General features: G+C 41.3%; 2 protein-coding genes across 2 annotated transcripts in view; one reads left to right on the top strand and one right to left on the bottom strand.

The window, feature by feature from the left end:
- The window catches only part of rbpjl (recombination signal binding protein for immunoglobulin kappa J region-like), a 34,164-nt gene extending 16,062 nt beyond the window's left edge, over positions 1-18,102 (bottom strand). Inside the window, exons 1-6 of the mRNA XM_023983615.2 lie at positions 17,909-18,102; positions 16,100-16,217; positions 11,922-12,059; positions 11,487-11,557; positions 11,265-11,380; positions 452-626 (exon numbers count right to left, since the gene is read on the bottom strand). Coding sequence (XP_023839383.1) covers positions 452-626; positions 11,265-11,380; positions 11,487-11,557; positions 11,922-12,059; positions 16,100-16,217; positions 17,909-17,957 — 667 coding nt within the window. The 5' untranslated portion in view covers positions 17,958-18,102. The remainder of the gene's footprint in view (positions 1-451; positions 627-11,264; positions 11,381-11,486; positions 11,558-11,921; positions 12,060-16,099; positions 16,218-17,908) is intronic.
- Positions 15,848-25,879, top strand: part of LOC111961381 (matrilin-4) — a 52,838-nt gene continuing 42,806 nt past the window's right edge. The window contains exons 1-4 of the mRNA XM_070444566.1: positions 15,848-16,149; positions 22,937-23,068; positions 23,313-23,488; positions 23,734-24,133. Of these exons, the coding sequence (XP_070300667.1) occupies positions 22,996-23,068; positions 23,313-23,488; positions 23,734-24,133 (649 nt within the window). The 5' untranslated portion in view covers positions 15,848-16,149; positions 22,937-22,995. The remainder of the gene's footprint in view (positions 16,150-22,936; positions 23,069-23,312; positions 23,489-23,733; positions 24,134-25,879) is intronic.

Genomic DNA, 25,879 nt, shown 5'->3' with positions numbered 1-25,879 from the left:
AACACACACATATGCACACACACACACAGCCGTAGTATGCAGCATGACAAATACATTTCATTTTCACATGTTGTGCACATGACACATTTCCCTACCTTAAATACATAAATACACACCACAAATAAGCCCATAAATAAGCATACACCATTCTCATTAATGACCGATGCAGCATGACAATTGCAGGTATTTCCTTTCGCACACGGTGCACCGTGACGCATTCTCCTGCGGCAAGGTGAGAAATTCAATGTCACCCCACTTTTGATCTCAGCTGTCAAACCTCTCTGCCGCTTTTCCTTTTTATCTCGCAAGGGGTAGGAGCTGGACTCGTAGTGTGTGCTCCTGGATCTTAAGGACAAATGTCTGGCCTAATTAGGAGTGGCAACCTGCACCTCCACTCTAGCCCTACAGTGACCCTGGGGATTGTGGCACCTTAGGATCACCTTTCACTCACAGTCAGCGTTCTTCATAGACTGCCTCTTCTGGGACGGTTTGGAGATAACTTTGATCAGCTTACTGAGGAAGGAGCCAATCTCCTGCCCGTTACCAAGGAAGAGCTTGAGGACCAGGCGAAAGTGCTTCCTTTTGTCTGTGTCAGAGATGTACAGGGACTTGGCGCAGGCAAACATCTGTTAAAAAAGAAAGCAAACATTCAGAAGTGCCTCATACGCTGCGTTTGTTCTGTCAATAGTCTCTTGTAATAAAGTGTTTTGAAACCTTGTCTGGGTCAATATAGCGGCAGAGTAGGTTACTTACTTCAATTGTTGTACCCCATCAGAACCCAAAATAGAACACAAGCTTGTTTTACTCGAATGTTTCTAAACAAAATAAATGTAATTAAACACTATATAACCAAAACATAGTAAAAACTATAATTATTATATCATGGATAGTCAGTCCTTGCATCCATAGCTCTGTCTATGAATTTGAGAGTGGTTAAAGCTGCAATATGTAACTTCAAATTCAAATAGAAATGTGTCTTATAGATCTGTCATTGAAAGCAAGTCTAAGAAGCTGACTTTGAAAAGGCTTTTGATAAAGTACGACTGGAATTTATATATAAATGCCTTGAATATCTCAATTTTGGAGAATTTATTATACAATGGGTTAAAGTTATGTAAGTAACCCTAGGTGAAAAATAGTAAATAATGGCTACTTCTCGGAAAGTATTGTCAAGAGGAGTAAAACAAGGTTGTCCACTACTGGCATATCATATTATGGCCATCGAAATGTTAGCTATTAAAATCAGATCCAACAATATTATCAAGGGGCTAGAAATCCAGGGCTTAAATAGAAAAAGTGGCATTGTACGCTGATGATTCATGTTTTCTTTTAAATCCACAATTTGGATCCCTCCACAGCCTCATAGAGGATCTAGATAATTGTTCTAACCTCTCTGGATTACAATAAAATTATAAGAAGTGTACTATATTATGCATTGGATCACTAAAAAAATAGAACTTTCACATTATCGTGTAGTTTACCAATGAAATGGTCTGATGGTGATATGAATACTCGGTATTCATATCCCAGAAGAAAGAAATTCTCACTACTATACATTTTTATATAAAGTTAGCAAAAATATATTTACATGTAAGGAAAATAGCTGTCTATTTACAGAAAAATCACCCTGATTGACTCATATCCTAGTTTAGCTATTTGCTTATGGCCCTGCGTACACCTAAAAACTTTTTTTAAGTATATGAGAAAAAAATATTCAATTTTATTTGGAACGGCAAGCTAGACATAATTAAACAGAGCTATTTATATAATGAATATGAATTCGGAGGGCAGAAATGATTAAATATTAAAGCATTAGACCTCTCACTAAAGGCTTCAGTAATACAAAATCTATACTTAAATGCAAAATGGTTCTCTAGTAGATTAGTAAGAATGGCTCCCCCTGTGCTCATGAATTGACTTTTTCCCTTTATTCAGATTTCAACCTCTCACTTTGAAATCATTTCCAAAATATTAAAACAAGCCACAGAAAGTTGGTTGCAATTTTAGTTTAATCAACCAGAAAAGATGGAACAAATATTGAAAAAAATATTATGGTTAAACTCAAATATACTAATTGATAAAACATATTTTGGGAATAAATTTTTAAAAACTGTATAATATTTGTAAAGTATATCATAAATAGGACTGGTGGAGTTGTGTCACACATGCAGCTAACAAAAATCTATGGAAATGTCTGCTCTATCCAAAACTAATTGCAGCATAACTGCAAAAATGGAAGAGGCAAGTGGAAGGGGGAGAAAGTAAGGAACTTGTCTGTCATCCCTGTAATAATGACCAAAATTGGTTAAAAGAAAATTGTGATAAATAAAAAAGTATACCAGTTTCATTTAAGGACCAAAAAAGAAACAGCTGTGCCATACACAAATAGTTGGGAAGAGATTTTCGATGTACCAATTGCATGGCACATGGTTTATAAACTGATACACAAACCGACGCCAGATTCAAAACTTATTATACAACATTCTTGCAACGAATAGAATGTTATAAATATATATATATATATATATATATATATATATATATGGGAGATACAACCATCCTAGCTCTGCAGATTTTGCTGTGAAGACACAGAATCATTAGACCATTTGTTTTGGTACTGTCCATATGTGACTAGTTTCAGTAAACTAGGCGTATTTTCTTTCACCTTTATTTAACTAGGTAGGCAGGCAAGTTGAGAACAAGTTCTCATTTACAATTGCGACCTGGCCAAGATAAAGCAAAGCAGTTCGACACATACAACAACACAGAGTTACACATGGAGTAAAACAAACATATAGTCAATAATACAGTAGAAAAATAAGTCTATATACAATGTGAGCAAATGAGGTGAGATAAGGGAGGTAAAGGCAAAAAAAGGCCATGGTGGCAAGGTGAATACAATATAGCAAGTAAAACACTGGAATGGTAGATGTGCAGTGGAAGAATGTGCAAAGTAGAAATAGAAATAATGGGGTGCAAAGGAGCAAAATAAATAAATAAATACAGTAGGGGAAGAGGGTAGTTGTTTTGGCTAAATTATAGATAGGCTATGTACAGGAGCAGTAATCTGTGAGCTGCTCTGACAGCTGGTGCTTAAAGCTAGTGAGGGAGATAAGTGTTTCCAGCTTCAGAGATTTTTGCAGTTCGTTCCAGTCATTGGCAGCAGAGAACTGGAAGGAAAGACAACCAAAGTAGGAATTGGCTTTGGGGGTGACCAGTGAGATATACCTGCTGGAGCGCGTGCTACGAGTGGGTGCTGCTATGGTGACCAGTGAGCTGAGATAAGGTGGGGCTTTACCTAGCAGAGACTTGTAAATAACCTGTAGCCAGTGGGTTTGGCGACGAGTATGAAGCGAGGGCCATTGCCAGGTCGCAATGGTGGGTAGTGTATGGGGCTTTGGTGACAAAACGGATGGCACTGTGATAGACTGCATCCAATTTGTTGAGTAGAGTGTTGGAGGCTATTTTATAGATGACGACACCGAAGTCGAGGATCGGTAGGATGGTCAGTTTTACGAGGGTATGTTTGGCAGCATGAGTGAAGGATGCTTTGTTGCGACATAGGAAGCCAATTCTAGATTTAATTTTGGATTGGAGATGCTTAATGTGAGTCTGGAAGGAGAGTTTACAGTCTAACCAGACACCTAGGTATTTGTAGTTGTCCACGTATTCTAAGTCAGAGTCGTCCAGAGTAGTGATGCTGGACGAGCGAGCAGGTGCGGGCAGTGATCGGTTGAATAGCATGCATTTAGTTTTACTTGCATTTAAGAGCAGTTGGAGGCCACGGAAGGAGAGTTGTATGGCATTGAAGCTCGTCTGGAGGTTTGTTAATTAACACAGTGTCCAAAGAGGGGCCAGAWGTATACAGAATGGTGTCGTCTGCGTAGAGGTGTATCAGAGAATCACCCGCAGCAAGAGCAACATCATTGATGTATACAGAGAAGAGAGTCGGCCCGAGGATTGAACCCTGTGGCACCCCCATAGAGACTGCCAGAGGTCTGGACAACAGGCTCTCCGATTTGACACACTGAACTCTGTCTGAGAAGTAGTTGGTAAACCAGGCGAGGCAATCATTTGAGGAACCAAGGCTGTCGAGTCAGCCAATAAGAATGTGGTGATTGACAGAGTCGAAAGCCTTGGCCAGGTCGATGAATACGGCTGCATAGTAATGTCTCTTATCGATGGKGGTTATGATGTCGTTTAGAACCTTGAGCGTGGCTGAGGTGCACCCATYACCWGCTCTGAAACCAGATTGCATAGCGGAGAAGGTACGGTGGGATTCGAAATGGTCGGTAATCTGTTTGTTACCTTGGCTTTCGAAGATCTTAGAAAGGCAGGGTAYGATAGATATAGGTCTGTAGCAGTTTGGGTCTAGAGTGTCACCCCCTTTGAAGAGGGGGATGACCGCGGCAGCTTTCCAATCTTTGGGAATCTCAGACGATACAAAAGAGAGGTTGAACAGGCTAGTAATAGGGGTTGCAACAATTTCGGCAGATAATTTTAGAAAGAGAGGGTCCAGATTGTCTAACCCGGCTGATTTGTAGTTTTGAGTTTGTGTTGCAGGAAGCAAATTTCTGCTTGAAAAAGCTGTGTATATTGGTTTCTAGCTTCCCTGAAAAGTTGCATTTCACGGGGGTTGTTCGATGCTAATGCAGAACGCCATAGGATGTTTTTSTGTTGGTTAAGGGCAGTCAGGTCTGGAGAGAACCAAGGGCTGTAATCTGTTCCTGGTTATAAATTTATTGAATGAGGCATGCTTATTTAAGATGGTGAGGAAAGCATTTAAAAAAAATAACCATGCATCCTCTACTGACGGGATGAGATCAGTATCCTTCCAGGATACCCCTGCCAGGTCGATTAGAAAGTCCTGTTCGCTGAAGTGTTTCAGGGAGCGTTTGACAGTGATGAGTGGAGGTCYTTTGACCGCTGACCCATTACGGATGCAGGCAATGAGGCAGTGATCGCTGAGATCTTGGTTGAAAACAGCAGAGGTGTATTTAGAGGGCAAGTTGGTTAGGATGATATCTATGAGGGTGCCCGTGTTTACGGCTTTGGGGTGGTACCTGGTAGGTTCATTGATCATTTGTGTGAGATTGAGGGCATCAAGCTTAGATTGTAGGATGGCTGGGGTATTAAGCATGTTCCAGTTTAGGTCGCCTAGCAGCACGAGCTCTGAAGATAGATGGGGGATAATCAGTTCACATATGGTGTCTAGAGCACAGCTGGGGGCAGAGGGTGGTCTATAGCAGGCGGCAACGGTGAGAGACTTGTTTTTAGAGAGGTGGATTTTTAAAAGTAAAAGTTCAAATTGTTTGGGTACAGACCTGGATAGTAGGACAGAACTCTGCAGGCTATATTTGCAGTAGATTGCAACACCACCCCCTTTGGCCATTCTATCTTGTCTGAAAATATTGTAGTTAGGGATGGAGATTTCAGAATTTTTGGTGGTCTTCCTAAGCCAGGATTCAGACACGGCTAGGACATCCGGGTTGGCACAGTGTGCTAAAGCAGTGAATAAAACAAACTTAGGGAGGAGGCTTCTAATGTTAACATGCATGAAACCAAGGCTATTACGGTTACAGAACTCATCAAAAGAGAGCGCCTGGGGAATAGGAGTGGAGCTAGGCACTGCAGGGCCTGGATTCACCTCTACATCACCAGAGGAACAGAGGAGGAGTAGGATAAGGGTACAGCTAAAAGCTATGAGAATTGGTCGTCTAGAACGTCTTGAACAGAGAGTAAAAGGAGGTTTCTGGGGGCGATAAAATAGCTTCAAGGTATAATGTACAGACAAAGGTATGGTAGGATGTGAATACAGTGGAGGTTAACCTAGGTATTGAGTGATGATGAGAGAGATATTGTCTCTAGAAACATCATTGAAACCAGGTGATGTCATCGCATGTGTGGGTGGTGGAACTGAAAGGTTGGATAAGGTATAATGAGCAGGGCTAGATGCTCTACAGTGAAATAAGCCAATAAACACTAACCAGAACAGCAATGGACAAGGCATWTTGACATTAAGGAGAGGCATGCTTAGTCGAGTGATCATAAGTGTCCAGTGAGTAGTTAGGTTGGTTGGGGTAACGGCGATTCAGACAGCTAGCCGGGCCATCGGTAGCAAGCTAGCAGAGGATGGAGGTCTGTTTTTAGCCACCTCGTGCGTTTCCGTCAGTAGATTAGTGGGGTTCCGTGTGGTAGAAGGGATCAATCCAATTGGCAAAATAGATATAGTTATAGTGACCCAAGACAAATTGTCCGATAGACCTATTCAGATAGCAGCCGATAAGACAGCTACCTGGGCGTTCAGGTAATGTCGCGACGGAGGGGCCAGTTGGATAACTCCCTCGGGCAGATAACGTCGGTAGTCCAGTTGTGAAGGCCCGGTGGGGCTCCGCATCGGCAGTAAAACGGGTCCGGATAGGTGATTGTAGCCCAGGAGTGGCTGATGGAACTCTTCAGCTGGCTAGCTCCGGAATAATTGATGTTTGCTCCGGGATCGACGTAAGCCAATAGTCACACGGATAGCAGCTAGSTAGCTGCGAGATCSAGGTGTAAATGTCKWGAGCTTGCGGTTGAAATCCGGGGAWATGGAGAGAAAATAGGTCCGGTATGCTCTGGTCTGAGTCGCGTTGTACAAAACTGSCGATAGRTTTTRGAGCTAAAGGATAGCTGATGACCACAAACCGTGGTTAGCTGAATACTAACGTTAGCCAGTAAACTGGTTAGCTTCTGGCTAGCTTCTGGTTAGCTTCTGGTTAGCTTCTGGTTAGCTTTTGGTTAGCTTCTGGCTAGCTTCTGGCTAGCTTCTGGTTAGCTTCTGGCTAGCTTCTGGCTAGCTTCTGGTTAGCTTCTGGTTAGCTTCTGGCTAGCTTCTGGTTAGCTTCTATTGTGGATTTCAGATTTGAGGTAAGTATTACTTCTTTTTTTTAATTGGTGAGGAATGTTGCAGGAGAGTGTTTTGAAGTTGAGGTTTTGGAAAATAAAAGATATAAAAGATATGCGAAGAAAGGTGTAAATATATATATACACGGGACACGACAAGACGAGGACAAAGGACGTCTGACTGCTATGCCATCTTGGTATACCGTGCGTCACTACTTCACAGGAGCGCCATTTGAATGTAAACTTTTTTTAAATCAAAATGCAGAAATGCCTTCTGGAACATGTGAACTTTCATGTGCCTTAATAACAAACGTGTATGCCATCTGTAAATATGAATACATTTTATAAATTATGAGCCTAGTTAGTTTAGCCATGGAAAAAGACAGCAACCTCCCACTAGCCATGATTGACTGAGATAATGAGTGGGCTGGACATGCTGAGAGATGAGTTCAGATTGGTCAGCCATGTAGCCCGCTTCTGTCTATAATATGAGCTGGTCAGTATGTGTAGGTAATTCTTTCAAGAGTTGCTCTCCACTTTCTGGAGGACCAAGTTGAAATCAGTGGAATGCCTGGTGGAATTAGAGTATGATACCTAAGGAGATGGAGAAAGTTCTGGTGTTTGATTGCAAATATGCAGACAGAGTCGAAAAGAGAACACACAGAAGGCTGTTGTATAAAACACCTGTCTCTAGATTACATCTTCAAACTAAGGGCACCCATGGCATCCATGACAGAGAGGGAGAAGCGTCCATCCATGTAGGGTAAGAGAGTCTAGCTATTACACGTTTTTAATTTAGTCAGAAAGTCATTTTCTTTTGAAGTTACAGTGTACTGTTAGCTACCTAACATTAGCTGGCTTGCGTGTATGGTCTGTGTCAGTAATATGTGTATGGTCTGTGTCAGTGTATGGTCTGTGTCATTAATATTATTTGTATCTCAGAGCCATTTGCATTGCAAGTTATAGCCTAATGGTAGCTAGCTAACATTGAACCTGGTTGGTTAGCTACCTGCATATTCATGCAGGGTAATAACGTTATGAGTTGGGATTATGGTTCATTGTTTAGCTAGCTAGCTACATGTCTAAACAAGAATCCACTATGCAAGTACCTATTTCAATATAATGTTTATGATGTCACTGCGACAACTGTCGATAGACGTAGCTGGTAAATTCGCTCTGGCTATCTATTCTGATTTCAAAGCACTCTTGTCTGAGTGTGCAAGAGCACAGAATAACTGATGAATTTACAAATGCTCAATACCCATTAAATATGGCCGGTGTCAGTAAACATTGACAAAAAAGTGTAATTAAATTGTTGCCAGCAGCACAGTTGCAGTCACTAACGCTCTAGATAACATAAAAAGAGCCTAACCAACTCTGCTAAGGCAAGTAAAATGGTCAGAGTGAGCTGTTCTCTCATTTGTGTCTGGAACTAGCGAGCCAACATCAGCCAGTTAGCTTGGGTGCTTGACTGCTGTTGTTGGGTCAGAACACTTGGATCAACCCTACATTTCGGGCTGTGTCCAGTATGCGCTCTGAATTTACGAACAGCCAATCTGACAGCTCTGAATTTACGAATGCCCAGGGCACACTCTGGCTCCAGATTAAAATTTACGAACACCCCTAGTATAAACCAGCCTTTAGTCTTGACATTTTTGGTTGTTTAGCACATAGCCTCACATGTGAATCATTTAAGAGATGGGTGGGGCTAAAGCTTAAAAGGGTGTGAACGATGCTGAATGGGTGTAGACAAAAAAATCTCTCCAGTAGACGCCGCACAAGTCCTCAACTGGCAGCTTCATTAAATGGTACCCGCAAAACACCAGTCTCAACATCAACAGTGAATAACGTCAACGTCAACGTCTTCACTGTTGACGTTGAGAATGATGTTCTGCGAGTACTATTTAATGAAGCTGCCAGTTGAGGACTTGTGAGGGGTCTGTTTCTCAAACTAGACACTCTAATGTACTTGTCCTTTTGCTCAGATGTGCACCGGGGCCTCCCTCTCCTCTTTCTATTCTGGTTAGGGCCAGTTTGCGCTGTTCTGTGAAAGGAGTAGTACACAGCGTTGTACGAGATATTCAGTTTCTTGCCAATTTCTTGCATGGAATAGCCATCATTTCTCAGAACAAGAATAGACTGACGAGTTTCAGAAGAAAGTTAATGGTTTCTGGCCATTTTGAGCCTGTAATCGAACCCACAAATGCTGATGTTCCAGATACTCAACTAGTCTAAAGAAGGACAGTTTTATTGCTTCTTTAATCAGGACAACAGTTTTCAGTTGTGTTAACATAATTACAAAAGGGGTTTCTAATGATTAGCCTAATTAGCCTTTTAAAATGATAAACTTGGATTAGCTAACACAACGTGCCATTGGAACACAGGAGTGATGGTTGCTGATAACGGGCCTCTGTACGCCTATGTAGATATTCCATAAAAACCAGCCGTTTCCAGCTACAATAGTCTTTTACACCATTAACAACGTCTACACTGTATTTCTGATAAATTGTATGTTATTTTAATGGACAAAAAATTTGCTTTCCTTTCAAAAACAAGGACATTTCTAAGGGACCCCAAACTTTTGAACTGAAGTGTATGTATCTATATCTTTTTTTTAAATAATTTCTCTCTTTATATATATATACATACAGTTGAAGTCGGAAGTTTACATACACCTCAACCAAATACATTTTAATTCAGTTTTTCACAATTCCTGACATTTAATCCTAGTAAAAAGTCCCTGTTTTAGGTCAGTTAGGATCACCACTTTATTTTAATAATGTGAAATGTCAGAATAATAGTAGAGAGAATGATTTATTTCAGCTTTTATTTCTTTCATCACATTCCCAGTGGGTCAGAAGTTTACATACACTCAATTAGTATTAGGCAGCATTGCCTTTAAATTGTTAAACTTGGGTCAAACGTTTCGGGTAGCCTTCCACAAACGTCCAACAATAAGTTGGGTGAATTTTGGCCCATTCCTCCTGACAGAGCTGGTGTAACTGAGTCAGGTTTGTAGGCCTCCTTGCTCGCACACGCTTTTTCAGTTCTGCCCACAAATTTTCTATGGGATTGAGGTCAGGGCTTTGTGATGGCCACTCCAATACCTTGACGTTGTTGTCCTTAAACCATTTTGCCACAACTTTGGAAGTATGCTTAGGGTCATTGTCCATTTGGAAGACCCATTTGCAACCAAGCTTTAACTTCCTGACTGATGTCTTGAGACTGTCTCTTATACACATCTAGATGTGTATAAGAGACAGCTGTTGGGATGTTGTTCTTCGGCTTGCAAGCCTCCCCTTTTTCCTCCAAACATAACGATGGTCATTATGGCCAAACAGTTCTATTTTTGTTTCATCAGACCAGAGGACATTTCTCCAAAAAGTACGATCTTTGTCCCCATGTGCAGTTGCAAACCGTAGTCTGGCTTTTTTATGGCGGTTTTGTAGCAGTGGCCTTTCAGGTTATGTCGTTATAGGTCTCGTTTTACTGTGGATATAGATACTTTTGTACCTGTTTCCTCCAGCATCTTCACAAGGTCCTTTGCTGTTGTTCTGGGATTGATTTGCACTTTTCGCACCAAAGTACGTTCATCTCTAGGAGACAGAACGCGTCTCCTTCCTGCGCGGTATGACGGCTGCGTGGTCCCATGGTGTATATACTCGCGCACTATTGTTTGTACAGATGAACGTGGTACCTTCAGGCGTTTAGAAATTGCTCCCAAGGATGAATCAGACTTGTGGAGATATACAAAAAAAATCTGAGGTCTTGGCTGATTTTTGATTTTCCCATGATCGTTTTCAGGAATTTTCCAAGATGTTTAAAATGCACAGTCAACTTAGTGTAAGTAAACTTCTGACCCACTGGGATTGTGAAACAGTGAATTATAAGTGAAATAATCTGTCTGTAAACAATTGTTGGAAAAATTACTTGTGTCATGCACAAAGTAGATGTCCTAACCGACTTGCCAAAACTATAGTTTGTTAACAAGACATTTGTGGAGTGGTTGAAAAACGAGTTTTAATGACTCCGACCTAAGTCTATGTAAACTTCAGACTTCAACTGTATATACACACCAGTACCAGTCAAAAGTTTGGAAACACCTACTCATTCAAGTTTTTTATTTATTTTATAGACTTCAAAACGATGAAATAACACATATGGAATCATGTAGTGACCAAAAACGTTTTAAACAAATAAAAATATATACCGATTACAGTTACAGGTTTTTTGTAATCAGATTACATGTAATCAGTTACTCCCCAGCCCTGTATAGGGGTCAGTCTTGAGGTTGGGCTGGAAACACAGGAGGCCATGTATTTGTCATAAAACGGGAGACCCTTTTCACCTTGATATATTTTGATTTTGATTCCCCCTCTCACCCTGGCATCAGGCTGGTCCTCGAAGGCTAGTTTGGAGGTGTCTGCCTGGGCAACACAGGAGCTGTCCAGGCCCATATAACCATAGAGTCTGTAGCAGGAGTCCCCTGCACCAGTGGCTGGGTAGGATTACAGAGCTTAAATCAGATCATGTAGTACAGTACTTTAATTGCTTACTGGATAAATAAATGCCAAATGTGTGGGGGAACGTATCCTCGGGCTCACCATTCAAAAGGTCTTGTTTCAGTTTCCATCCTGAGCCACTGATGTAAACACAAGGAGGAGGGCAGAAGAACCTATTGTATGTAGACACACAATGTTCCTTCATACCATACAAAAAGCAACTGCAATCTGGCTAAGGCTAGTTTGCCGACAATCTAACCCAATAAACTCCCTGCATGTATCACCGACATCAGTTTGCTAGCTTAGCATATAGCGCTGCCTCCCTGAACATTCCTCTGACTGAGCTTGAACAAGGGTCCTCTACCTCGTAAAACACATGTGACCACCCGCTTTTCAACGTGTGAATAACGTGTGGATAGCTCCATTGGCGACATTTCAAGCTAGCTGTGGAGTGAGGTTACGTTACATTCTTAACTCCACTACACATGTGTCATGATGACATGACCATGTTAAGTCTATTGGGCCTTGTCGACTTACCGTTTCTCGTTGCCGTATGATTTCTGGGCGACCTTTGCATGGAGTATTCGCACAGATTGGTCAGGGGGAAACTGCAGATACTGTCTCATTGACTCCCTGGTCACTCTGGGCAGTGGAGAAAAACTTTGGTCCAATCTGCTGAATGAATAGAAAATCAATTAAAAAGAGACAAACTCTCCATTGTTGTTCCTCTTTTAGAAGAGTGACGTTACGAAAATGGTTGACATTTCTTAAAATGTAGAGTACTACTCAGAATTCAAGATTTTGCCATAATTTCCCGATCATTTCAACAGCTATACAATCCCATAATTGATTTAGGTGAACATATTAAAGTAAAAGAACAAATTAGCCTACCATTATAAAAAAGTATTATTGCTTTCTTGATTGCCATTGACGGGAAGTGTGGGTTTAAAGGGATAGTGCGACATTTTGGCAATCATTCCCCTTTTCTACTCACCCAGAGTCAGATGAACTCATGGGTACCATGTTTATGTACCTGTGTGCAGTTTGAAGGAAGTTGAAGGTAGTTTCACAAGTCATTGCTAACTAGCATTAGCGCAATGACTGGAAGTCTACCAGAACAGATAGCATGCTGACTCTGGGTAAGTAGAAAAAAGCCTTAATAGGCTAAATGTTGCACTATCCCTTTAATTGACATGCCTTCACTCCGAGATATTCTGAACTCACTATGCTATTAAGCATATTCCCAAAAGAGTAATACAGGTACCTGGCAAAGAGAGAAGGTTATACAACAAAATGCTGAAGATAGTTTCCACTATGATGTTAGGTGTGCATACGGGTAGAAGAGAGAAAGTGGATGTTTTAATTCCTGAACAATGCAGTGGCAGGAAACCTCTTCTCTACTAGACTACGGGATACAGTAAAAGCTCTCACTTTCTCTTACTCTCTCTCTTTCACGCACGCACGCGCGCACACACACACACACACACACACACACACACACACACACACACACACACACACACACACACACACACACACACACATTTGATCCTCTTGCTAACAGACATAATTGCATTCCTTTCACTACACAGTCCACGGAGTGATCAAATCAAATAACATTTTATTTGTCACATGCGCCGAATACAACAGTGAAATGCTTACTTACAAGCCCTTAACCAAAAATGCAGTTACGAAAGAATAAGTGTTAATAAAAAATAACAGTAACAAATAATTAAAGAGCAGCAGTAAAATAACAATAGCAAGGATATATACAGGGGTACCGGTACAGAGTCAATGTGCGGGGGCATCGGTTAGTCGAGGTAATTGAGGTAATATGTACAGTACCGTTCAAAAGTTTGGGGTCACTTAGAAATGTCCTTGTTTTTGAAAGAAAAGCAATTTTTTTGTCCATTAAAATAACATAAAGTTGATCAGAAATAAAGTGTAGACATTGTTAATGGTGTAAATGACTATTGTAGCTGGAAACGGCTGATTTTTACTGGAATATCTACATAGGCGTACAGAGGTCCATTATTAGCAACCATCACTCCTGTGTTCCAATGGCACGTTGTGTTAGCTAATCCAAGTTTATCATTTTAAAAGGCTAATTGATCATTAGAAACCCCTTTTGTAATTATGTTAACACAACTGAAAACTGTTGTCCTGATTAAAGAAGCAATAAAACTGTCCTTCTTTAGACTACTTGAGTATCTGGAGCGTCAGCATTTGTGGGTTCGATTACAGGCTCAAAATATCCAGAAACAAAGTCTTTGTTCTGAAACTCATCAGTCTATTCTTGTTTTGAGAAATGATGGCTATTCCATGCGAGAAATTGGCAAGAAACTGAAAATCTTGTACAACGCTGTGTACTACTCCGTTCACAGAACAGCGCAAACTGGCTCTAACCAGAATAGAAATCATCTGCAATATATTCTGTTCTTATGAAAGACACATTAAATCTTCCTTCACCCATAAGGTGACGAGATAGAAAACACTTGTTTTTACAAAATTTCCGAAATGTTCTTGCTTAATTAACAAATTAACAACATGCTGCCATCAGAACAAAGACTAACTAAATAGCACTGCACAGCTCTCTGAACAAAGATTTGAGAATTCTCTTTCCAATAATCATCACCAGCTTCCAATTGGCTCATTCATTCCCCCTCCTCTCTTCTGTAACTATTCCCCAGGTCGTTGCTGTGAATGAGAATGTGTTCTCAGTCAATTTACCTCGTAAAAGAAGGGTTAAATAAACAATAAAATAAATAAAAATATTCTAAGGAATAATGAGAGAGAGAGAGAGAGAGAGAGAGAGAGAGAGAGAGCTATTGTCTTATTAACCACAGGGCTAGGGCCATAGACTGTGCCCTTATAATTTGGTGTGTTGAAAAGGTTATCTGATACGAGTGGTAGGGTGGACATAGACGGATAAGAGGGAAAATAAACCAAGGATACTGTTGTGAAGATGGAGGACCCATAATTGGTACTGACACACTCTTGCTGTGGTTATTGTGCAGACGACCTAAGTAATAGAGTTCCTCGTAAATTCCCAGAGGTCAAACTAGACAACCAAAGACACTGTGAGAAAACAGTGATCTGCTTAGATAGCAGATCAGTATAATACAATTGGGACATGAACACACTGGACAACAACTGTCAATCACTGGCAAACCCATAAGCCAAACACATCATAACAATACAATAAAAACAACCAAGTTTTCCCACTGACTTTATGTACCAGAGGAATATGTTCAGTTTTATATGCTGGCCTCAGTTTCTATAGACATAGCTATTGATGTTAAAATGTCTCATAGAATTGACACACTATATATTCACTGTCATTTTCACCTTGTAAAGACTTTAAAGGGCCAATCTGCAGTTGCGATATCCATTTAATGACATTCATTAATCATTTGTACCCATTGATTCTTGAATAAATATAACCTATAAAACCTATACATAACTGTCATTCGGTAATCAGAATCCAAAATAAAAGTAAATGTAAACACCGTATAGCCTCAAAACATGGTGAAAATTATACTTTTGATATCATGGATGGTCAGTCTTGGCATCCATATATGAATGAGAATGAGAGTGGTTACTTTTCTCCAGCCTCATCCCTCAGCTTTTTACCGAAACAGTGGGGGTATGCTTTGTTATTGTTTCAACAGCGGATAACCCCTATAAGAGGTGACTGGGGCTCTTATTTGACCCTGGCTTCACTGTGTCAGGAGTTTAAAATGTGACATTCTCCACAGTGTCAGGAGCACAGACGTACTGGTATTTCACACCATGGCCACATAAGGATAAATACACTCCAGCAGTTACACAAACTAAGCCAAATCTATGCTAAATTACTTTTAATGTTGTTATTGTTAAGTTGTTGATACAGTTTTAACATTGGCCATTGGCCACATTGGCCAGTAGCCTATTATTACAACTTTAGAAATGCCATAAATGCTACACATTTTATTAATGCTAAATGCAGTGGTGTAAAGTACTTAAGAAAAAATACTTTCAAGTACTACTTAAGTAGTTTTGTTTGGTATCTGTACTTTACTTTACTATTTTTTATTTTTGACTACTTTTACTTCACTACATTCCTAAAGAAAATAATATACTTTTTACTCCATACATTTTCCCTGACACCTTAAAGTACTTATTTATACTTTTACTTTTGTTACTTCAGTACATTTTATCAATTACATTTACTTTTGATACTTAAGTATATTTTAAATCAAATACTTTTATACTTTTACTCAAGTAGTATTTTACTGGGTTAATTTCACTTTTACTTTTTCCAACACTGGCTAAATGTACTCGATTTATATTTACTAACGGAATAAGCTCGAATTTATTGTAGCCTATTCTACACTGTACAAAAGGCACAAGAGCATCCCAGCCCTGGCATGCGTCCCCAGCTGTTCCTATTTCAAAGGTGGGTGGGGTCTACACTTCAACTCTCATTCCCTGGTTTTTAATACCTGCACGAGCCTCCGCTCCTTCATTCCATGACAAAATAATTGTTGAGACAAGGCGTAACAACCGCACAACATAAAAGGACGATCTTTCCATTCACTTTTTGCAGAGGAAATCTAATTTTTTCCCAGCTTGGTGACTTTGGAGAGGCTTGGATACCACTGCTTTTGCACTGACATTTTGTGAGTCACAGCGGGAGTTTCGTGTGTGTGTGGAAGTCGCATTTACCGCAGTACCTGTTCCATTCCGACAGCCGAGGTTCTGTCCTACCCAGCACCGTCGCCAGGTGAGTTAGCGAATCCCAGGGTTGGTACGTGTGGGCGGTGTCCAAGGAATCCGTTATCTGCAATGATGCTGAAAATGTAAAGGAGAGAGTGCGTTTGTGTCATTTGTCAGTATTCGCTGAGTCTGACTCCGTCTCTATAGGTCAGTGTATATTTAAAATAAGACAACAAACACGTGTTTTGTTTTGCTACTCGTCTATAGGCTAATAAATAGTTTGGTTAACCAGGCAACATGACCCAGTGAGGAAATGCCTGTCTGATCCTTCATTAGTGCTGCTGTGGGATTTTTTTGAGGTGTTCTGATGTTGTTTCTGATTTTGCCACCATAAGGTAGTAATAAGAGTTGCCAAAATGCAGTCTAGACCTGAGGTGTAGCTAATTTATACAGAGCCATACACTCTTAGAAAACAAGGTGCTATCTAGAACCTAAGGTGGTTCTTTGGCTGTCCCCAACACCTTTGAAGAACCCTTTTTGGTTCCAGGTAGAACCCTTTCCACAGATGGTTCTACTTGGAACGCAAAGTAGTTCTACTTGGAACCCAAAAGGGTTCTCATATGGAGACAGCCGAAGAACCCCTTTGGAACCCTTTTTTCTAAGAGTGTATTATGAAAGTCAAACTTAATTGATATGAATAAAATTTGATTTACTATTACTACAACTTATATTGTTTTTTAGTAGTAGAAATAGTAGCAGTAGTTGCTGGTAGCCTATATCTGTTTGTGCTGGACTAGATGGTTGTCTTTTGGAGAGTTCCTGGGGATGGTATGGAATTAGAAAAATCTGTATTTGCCAATATAATTTGATGAAATGCTATTATTAAATTGAAACATATACCTTAAACAACACTTGGCTTACACTATATTATTTAGTAGAATACAATATTTCAAAACTATCATCAAACAGGATAATATACAACAAACCCACATCTCAAAAAATGCCTTCTTTACCATCTGGTAACCAACTCAACATTGTGTACTGTAGAGTGAGAGTATGTTGAGGGTGCTGACTGGCTGTATTTGCTTGGTGCACAGTGGCTGCCTGGAGGTGAGGAGGTTAGGAGGCAAGAGAAACTGCTAACAGTAGCAAAGTCCACATCTGCTTCCAATCGAGCAAGAACAAGAAGCTGCTGTGTCTTAATCTGAATATGGGCTCAAGCTGTCACTCAACTCGCTACCAGCCACATAACTGCTCTCTTCACTCATTCCGAATGTGTCGCTCACTTTCCCGGTCTCTCCCTCCCTCTCTCCCCATTCCTCTCCCACCTCTCTCTCCCCTCTACCTCTCACTACCTCCTTTGCTTTCTATCAGCCTCCCCCTTGTGCCTGAGCCCCCTGTCAAACTCAAACTGTGAAGAATGTTTTAACTGTCAGGACTTACCCCTTGGAGATCCTTCGGGTTAAGCAGATTTTTTATGTAGAGCATAAACAGATATCCCATAGAGAAATGTAGGCCTACAGCTAACTCGCAGCATGCCCACTCTCTTCCTCCATATTCCCCTCCTTATTTCCCCCCTCTCATCTCCCCTAGCCCCTCTTCCTCCATATCCCCCTCCTTATTTCCCCCCTCTCATCTCCCCTAGCCCCAGGTAGACGTTGCTCTTAGGAACAGATCTAGGGATAGCTCAGTCTTCACAAATCCTGATCTTGATGATTACAGGGAAAACGCAAACAATGACCTTCATTTATTTATTTTTTTGGGCAACCCATCTGGCTTATCCATTCCTCCTTCTATGTGGCTTATTCTGGAGCTGGTTCACTTACCTTCTCGCCTCTCTTCCCCAGTTTCTGCCTCCCTGATGAGGCTCTGCATGGTCTGGTAGCAGTGCTAAACCTGAAAAGAGGAAGTCCTTTTGTAGCTACACCATGCATGTCCCAACAACAGGGGTTCTGCTGCTACTGTGCTTTACTTCCTCGGAGAAGCCACTCCGCTCCATTCAATACAGCTCTGCCTGTGAATTCACTGTGACACACTAATATGGATACTGTGTGTTAGCGCTAATGTTAGTGTATTACTGTTACCCCCACCCCTTTCTCCATTCCGGATCTCTTATTCCAGTGGCAGTGTGTGTGTGTCTCCGTTTGTTTGTATTGAAAGATAGTCACCTGTTTCTCAGGTACAGGGTTCTCACACCCCTCTTGCTTCCGCAAACAATGCAGGAGATAGCAAGAGAATGCCCAAAGACAAGAGTGACGTCCAACCAGACAGTGAGTGCTTGTCTAACAGCTATGCAGTAGCTTTTAATTGCATTAAGAATTGAGTGGTGTGTCTCTGAAAATAAATGGCAGAGAATAAGACACCTGTGTTTTATATCAAGTAGGAAACCAGAATAAAAGTAATATGGACTTCCAGGGAGCCACAACCCACACAGTAGAACTGATAGTTTACTGTGAACTCAGGGCATATGGGGGCCGGTGTAAAGGAAGTATGGAAGTTGCATTAGTGGCATTGCTCCCCAAGGGTGAGCACTGACATCAAAGCCTGTTATTTATTTACCATATGCCACATGGTTTTTGAAAAGTTTCACAGAAGAGCTGTAGAAAGCTGCAGAAAGAATGTACAGTTGAAGTCTGAAGTTTACATACACTTAGGTTGGAGTCATTCAAACTCGCTTTACAATCACTCCACAAATGTCTTGTTAACAAACTATAGTTTTGGCAAGTCGGTTAGGACATCTACTAGTAATTTTTCCAACAATTGTTTACAGACAGATTATTTCACTTATAATTCACTGTATCACAATCCCAGTGGGTCAGAAGTTTACATACACTAAGTTGACTGTGCCTTTAAATCGCTTGGAAAAGTCCAGAAAACGATGTCATGGCTTTAGAAGCTTCTGATAGGCTAATAGACATAATTTGAGTCAATTGGAGGTGTACCTGTGGATGCATTTCAAGGCTTACCTTCAAACTCAGTGCCTCTTTGCTTGACATCATGGAAAAATCAAAAGAAATCAGCAAAGACCTCAGAAAAAAAAACTCCACAAGTCTGGTTCATCCTTGGGAACAATTTCCAAACACCTGAAGGTACCACGTTCATCTGTACAAACAATAGTACGCAAGTATAAACACCATGGGACCACACAGCCGTCATACCGCTCAGGAAGGAGACGCGTTCTGTCTCCTAGAGATGAACGTACTTTGGTGTGAAAAGTCCAAATCAATCCCAGAACAACAGCAAAGGACCTTGTGAAGATGCGAGGAAACAGGTACAAAAGTATCTATATCCACAGTAAAACGAGTCCTATACCGACATAACCTGAAAGGCCGCTCAGCAAGGAAGAAGTCACTGCTCCAAAACCGCCATAAAAAAGCCAGACCACTGTTTGCAACTGCACATGGGGACAAAGATCCTACTTTTTGGAGAAATGTCCTCTTGTCTGGTGAAACAAAAATAGAACTGTTTGGCCAAAATGACCATCGTTATGTTTGGAGGAAATCCTGTAGAAAATTTGTGGGCAGAACTGAAAAAGCGTGTGCGAGCAAGGAGGCCTACAAAACCTGACTCAGTTACATCAGCTCTGTCAGGAGGAATGGGCCAAAATTCACCCAACTTATTATGTGAAGCTTGTGGAAGGCTAGCCAAAACGTTTAACCCAAGTTAAACAATTTAAAGGAAATGCTACCAAATACTAATTGAGTGTATGTAAACTTCTGACCCACTGGGAATGTGATGAAAGAAATAAAAGCTGAAATAAATCACTCTCTACTATTATTCTGACATTTCACATTCTTAAAATAAAGTGGTGATCCTAACTGACCTAAGACAGGGAATTTGTACTAGGATTAAATGTGAGGAATTGTGAAAAACTGAATTTAAACGTATTTGGCTGAGGTGTATGTAAACTTCCGACTTCAACTGTACAAATCTTCTTCCATACTACTTTACCTACTCCCATGTGATGAAGAATCGTATGCAGAGTTCAATCTGTTCATTTTCATACCTACACTGAACAAAAATATAAACGTAACATTTTCTATACGCACAAAAGGTTATTTCTCTCAAATGTTGTACACAAATATGTTTACATCCCTGTTAGTGAGTATTTCTCTTTTTCCAAGATAATCCATCCACCTGACAGGTGTGGCATATCAAGAAGCTGAATAAACAGCATGATCATTACACAGCTGCACCTTGTGCTGGGGACAATAAAAGGCCCATCTATAATCTGCAGTTTTGTCACACAACACAATGCCACAGATGTCTCAAGTTGAGGGAGCTTGCAATTCGCATGCTGACTGCAGGAATGTCCACCAGAGCTGTTGCCAGATAATGTTAATTTCTCTACCATAAACTGCCTCCACCGTCATTTTAGAGAGTTTGGCAGTACATGCAACCGGCATCATAACTGCAGACCATGTACATGGCGTCGTGTGGGCGAGCGGTTTGCTGATGTCAACGTTGTGAACCAGAGTGCCCAATGGTGGTGGTGGGGTTATGGTACGGATAGGCATAAGCTACGGACAACACACACAATTGCATTTTTTCGATAGCAATTTGAACTCACATAAATACCGTGATGAAATCCTGAAGCCCATTGTGAGTTTTTTTTTTTTTTAAGTATCTGTGACCAACAGATGCATATCTGTAGTCCCAGTCATCCATAGATTCGGGCCTAATTAATTCATTTAAATTCATTGATTTCTTCATATGAACTGTAACTCAGTAAAATCTTTGAAATTGTTGTATGTTGCGTTCATATTTTCATTCAGTATAGTGGGCTAGGTCTTCTTTTTCTTTTGTCAATTGTGCTGTAATTGCTTGATTACTGCTCCAGTATTTAACATCCAATTACATATTATACTGTATGCAATTCACAACTCATACCATTACATAATGTAGAATTCCACCACCCATATAGACACTGAATCAGTCCATTCAGTGCAGTGGATTAACAGGGGAATAGTAAAGTGCACTGAATGTTTTTCTTAATGCATAATTATAGTGTATTTGTTGTGGTGTGACCTGTGAGAATAGGGGGCCTGGTAGTATGGGCACTGCTGTGTTAGTTAGGTAGTAGTGGGGCACGCTGACGCATCTTTGTACCTGCACACATGCACTTACAGAAGGAGGCTACTGAAACACACTTCTAGAGTTTTGCACTGGGTCTCAGAGGATACTGATCAAGACCACAATGCACAAGGGTCTCTCTCAGCTGGATATGGGCTCTTAGCGAGGTCCTGATCTCTCCATCTTTGTGTCTGTCTTAATAAACCTCTGTCTGTCTACCCCTTAATTTGCTCTAACTAAATAAAATAAAATTGTATTTGTCACGTGCCGAATACAGGTGTAGACCATACAGTGAAATGCTTACTAAACCAACAATGCGGTTAAGTAAATATCTGAAAAATAACAAATAATTAAAGAGCATCAGTAAGATAACAGAAAAGAGGCTATTTACAGGGGGTTCATCAAGGTAATATGTACACTACCGTTCAAAAGTTTGGGGTCACTTAGAAATGTTCTTGTTTTTGAAAGAAAAGCCATTTTTTTATTTGATTAGCTGATCACCATTTGATTAGCTGTTCAGGAGTCTTATGGCGTGGGGGTAGAAGCTGTTAAGAAGCCTTTTGGACCTAGACGTGTCGCTCCGGTACCGCTTGCCATGCGGTAGCAGAGAGAACAGTCTATGACTAGGTTGGCTGGAGTCACTGACAATTTTTAGGGCCTTCCTCTGACACCGCCTGGTATAGAGATCCAGGATGGCAGGATGCTTGGCCCTAATGATGTACTGGGCCGTATGCACTACCCTCTGTAGAGCCTTGTGGTCGGAGGCCGAGCAGTTGCCATACCAGACAGTGATGCAACCAGTCAGGATGCTCTCGATGGTGCAGCTGTAGAACTTTTTGAGGATCTGAGTACCCATGCCAAATCTTTTCAGTCTCCTGAGGGGGAATAGGCTTTGTCGTACTCTGTCGGGTCCTCTTCACGACTGTCTAGCTAGGTTTCCATCCAATTGGTGACAGATTTTCGTGTAAACATTCTACATTACGTGCAAATATCCTCATCTGTAGCCAAATAAACTGCATGCTTTCTCGACGAGTCGTAGTGGGAGGACCACACAACATATCATCAAGTGACTCCAAGTTTACTCAATATGATGGTTATATCAATATTTGTGCATAAAAGCGTTTCCACCAACATTTCTCGCATAATTAATTTTACCGACACAAAAAGATCCCACCTTGTCTAGCGTCTTTTTGTTTTGTCTGATTACCTGAAAACCGGATTACTTTCCATCTCACTTTATTCTGCTGTATCCCTATTTTCTTTCAATCGCTCTCTTGCTATCTATGAAATTAGTCTGTTGGCTTTGACATCCATTTTCATATCAGAGAGCTTGCCGGCTCATGTCAATTGGCATTGGTTTAATGTTTCCTCCACTCAAACTTAACTGCCAAGTAGGCAAAGCACATGGCACAGTTGTCTTTGATATGATGTCTGTCTATGCTCTCTGAGGAAGTTGTTCCCATTGGGCCTTCACAAATTGACCAAAATGAGGCCAATGAATGACTACTATTCAAGGTACAATTATCTGAGCGATAACGATAAATTTCACCTGGACACCTCTCTCAGGACTGAAGAAGAGAAGTTTCTTTTATAATGCCTGTTTTGAATTGACAGCATGCCTTTCGCAGATTAGTCCTGTGTGCAGCCGTCTATCAGGATAGGAATTACTCCTCTGTACCTCTGCCATCTGATTGGTGTCAAGGTTTTTATCGCAGGAATGTGCTGGTGGTAAAGTACTCTAGATTACCTGTTTTGTTCTGTGTTCTCTCATTGCGGTGCAGTGTGAAGCCTGCCTAAACTCAGCCCTGAGAGGTCCGGCTCCCAGACCAGCACCCTGAACATGAGACAGCTGTGTATCTGTGTGTCTGTCCTGCTAGCCTTGGCCACCATGGCTGTGGCAAGGCCTAAAGCAGGTTAGCCAAGTCCAACTGTGAAGTAATAAAAAGACCATAAATGGATTGCAGTTCAGCCCACATTCAATTGCTTCTTGCATTTTATATTTTATTCCAAGAATACATCAAAATGAGAACTGGCTTTGCAAGGAAGTTAATGAAATTAATACAAAACTACTATTTAAGTGTCTGCTTATGCCGTAGCTAATGTGATAATCATGATTTCCTACTCTGGCTTCACACATTCTCACATTGCCTAAACCAGGACCGGAGCAGAAGTGCAAGTCCGGCCCAGTGGACCTCATGTTCATTATTGACAGCTCTCGAAGTGTGCGGCCCCACGAGTTTGAGACCATGCGCAAGTTCATGATTGACATCATCCACACGCTGGACATGGAGGCGAATGCCACCCGAGTGGGCGTGGTGCAGTACTCCAGCCAGGTCCATAACCTCTTATCAACTTCACAATTTATCCTTTTGTTTATACACATTAGTGAAGAACTACGCTTGGAAAGGGAAGATCATTCTTGATGAATTCTTAGCTTGGCTTCCCTTTCCAGTTGTAGTTCTTGTAAAGGCTAAATGCCACTGGTGAAGACTCAGTTGCACCTAAATATAGATAGCTAGACATGCAAACCCTGCGTACGAAGAGGTGACTGATGCTTTGCATGTTTCTATGACTCTAGGTCCAGAACGAATTCTCTCTCAAGACCCACGGCAAGCTGCAGGGCATGGTGAAAGGCATCAATGAGATCCTCCCCCTGGCGCAGGGCACCATGACGGGCCTGGCCATCAAGTACGTCATGAACCATGCCTTCACGGCAGCCGAGGGCGACCGACCCAAGGTGCCCAATGTGGCCGTCATCGTAACGGACGGGCGGCCCCAGGACCGCGTGGCGGAGGTAGCAGCCGAGGCTCGTGACAAGGGAATAGAGATCTATGCGGTGGGCGTCGCCCGGGCGGATATGACCTCGCTGCGTGCTATGGCGTCGCCGCCCATCGAGGACCATGTCTTCCTGGTGGAGTCTTTTGACCTGATCTACCAGTTTGGCCTGCAGTTCCAGGACAAGCTCTGCAATGGGTTGGGTCGATAAGCGATATTATCGAATTATTGTCAAAAGTTTGGACACACCTACTCATTCAAGGGTTTTTCTTTATTTTTACTATTTTCTACATTGTAGAAAAATAGTGAGGAAATCAAAACTATGAAATAATGTAGTAACCAATAAAGTGTTCAACAAATCAAAATATATTTTAGATTCTTCAAAGCAGCCACCCTTTACCTTGATGACAGCTTTGCACACTCTTGGCATTCTCTCAACCAGCTTCATGAGGAATGCTTTTCCAACAGTCTTGAAGGCTCTCCCACATGCTGAGCACTTGTTGGCTGCTTTTCCTTCACTCAACAGTCCAACTCATCCCAAACCATCTAAATGGGGTTGAGCTCGGGTGATTGTGGAGGCCAGGTCATCTGATGCAGCACTCCATCACTCTCCGTCTTGGTCAAATAGCCCTTACACAGCCTGGAGGGGTGTTGGATCATTGTCCTGTTGAAAAACAAATGATAGTCCCACTAAGTCCAAACCAGATGGGATGGCGTATCGCTGCAGAATGCTGTCGTAGCCTTGCTGGTTAAGTGTGCCTTGAATTCTAAATAAATCACTGACAGTGTCACCAGCAAAGCACACCCACACCATCACACCTTCTCCTCCATGCTTCACGGTGGGAACCACATATGCGGAGATCATCCGTTCACCTACTCTGCATCTCACAAAGACACGGTGGTTGGAACCAAAAATCAAAAATTTGGAATCGGATCAAAGGACAAATTTCCATTGCTCGTGTTTCTTGGCCCAAACAAGTCTCTTCTTCTTATTGGTGTCCTTTAGTAGTGGTTTTATTGCATCAATTCGACCATGAAGGCCTGATTCACGCAGTCTTCTCTGAACAGTTGATGTTGAGATGTGTCTGTTACTTGAACTCTGTGAAGCATTTATTTGGGCTGCAATATGAGGTGAGCTGTTCTTGCAATAATATAGACTTAGCCCTGTTTGGTAAAAGACCATATTCTGTATACCACCCCTACCTTGTCACAACACAACTGATTGGCTCAAACGCATTAAGATGGAATGAAATTCCACAAATGTACCTTTAACAAGGCACACCTGTTAATTGAAATGCATTCCAGGTGACTACCTCATGAAGCTGGTTGAGAGAATGCCAAGAGTGTGCAATGCTGTCGCAAAGGGTGGCTACTTTGAAGAATCTGAAATATAAAATATATTTTGATTTGTTAAAGAAAAATTATATTACTGCATGATTCCATGTGTTGTTTTGATGTCTTCACTATTATTCTACAATGTAGAAAATAGTAAAAATAAAAGAAACCCTTGAACTTTTGACTGGTACTGTGTATGTTCAGCGATATGTGCAATATAAGCAATTATCAACATTACCCAGTTGCCATGATAAATCAAAGTTATTGTTCCAACCGTAGTATCCCACTTTACAAATCCCACTTTACTGTTGCTGAAGTGTGTCAAGATCGCCAGTGTCCACAAAGGTTTGTATTCGTACTTGAGACTTTCAAAGCTTGTAAAATGTTCCCGAGTGGCACAGCAGTCTAAGGCATTGCATCTCAGTGCTAGAGGCGTCACTACAGACCCTGGTTCGAATCCAGGCTGTATCACAACTGGCCGTGATTGGGAGTCCCATAGGGCGGCGCACAATTGACCCAGCGTTGTTAGGGTTTGGCTGGGGTAGGCCGTCATTGTAAATAAGAACTTGTTCTTTATTTAACTAGGTAAGTCAGTTAAGGTTAAATAAATTAAA

The sequence above is a fragment of the Salvelinus sp. IW2-2015 genome, linkage group LG1 (assembly GCF_002910315.2).
Source record: "Salvelinus sp. IW2-2015 linkage group LG1, ASM291031v2, whole genome shotgun sequence".
In the NCBI taxonomy this organism is placed as follows: domain Eukaryota; kingdom Metazoa; phylum Chordata; class Actinopteri; order Salmoniformes; family Salmonidae; genus Salvelinus; species Salvelinus sp. IW2-2015.
The sequence above is the reverse complement of the archived record's forward strand: the minus strand, read 5'-3'. Positions and strand labels throughout refer to the sequence as shown.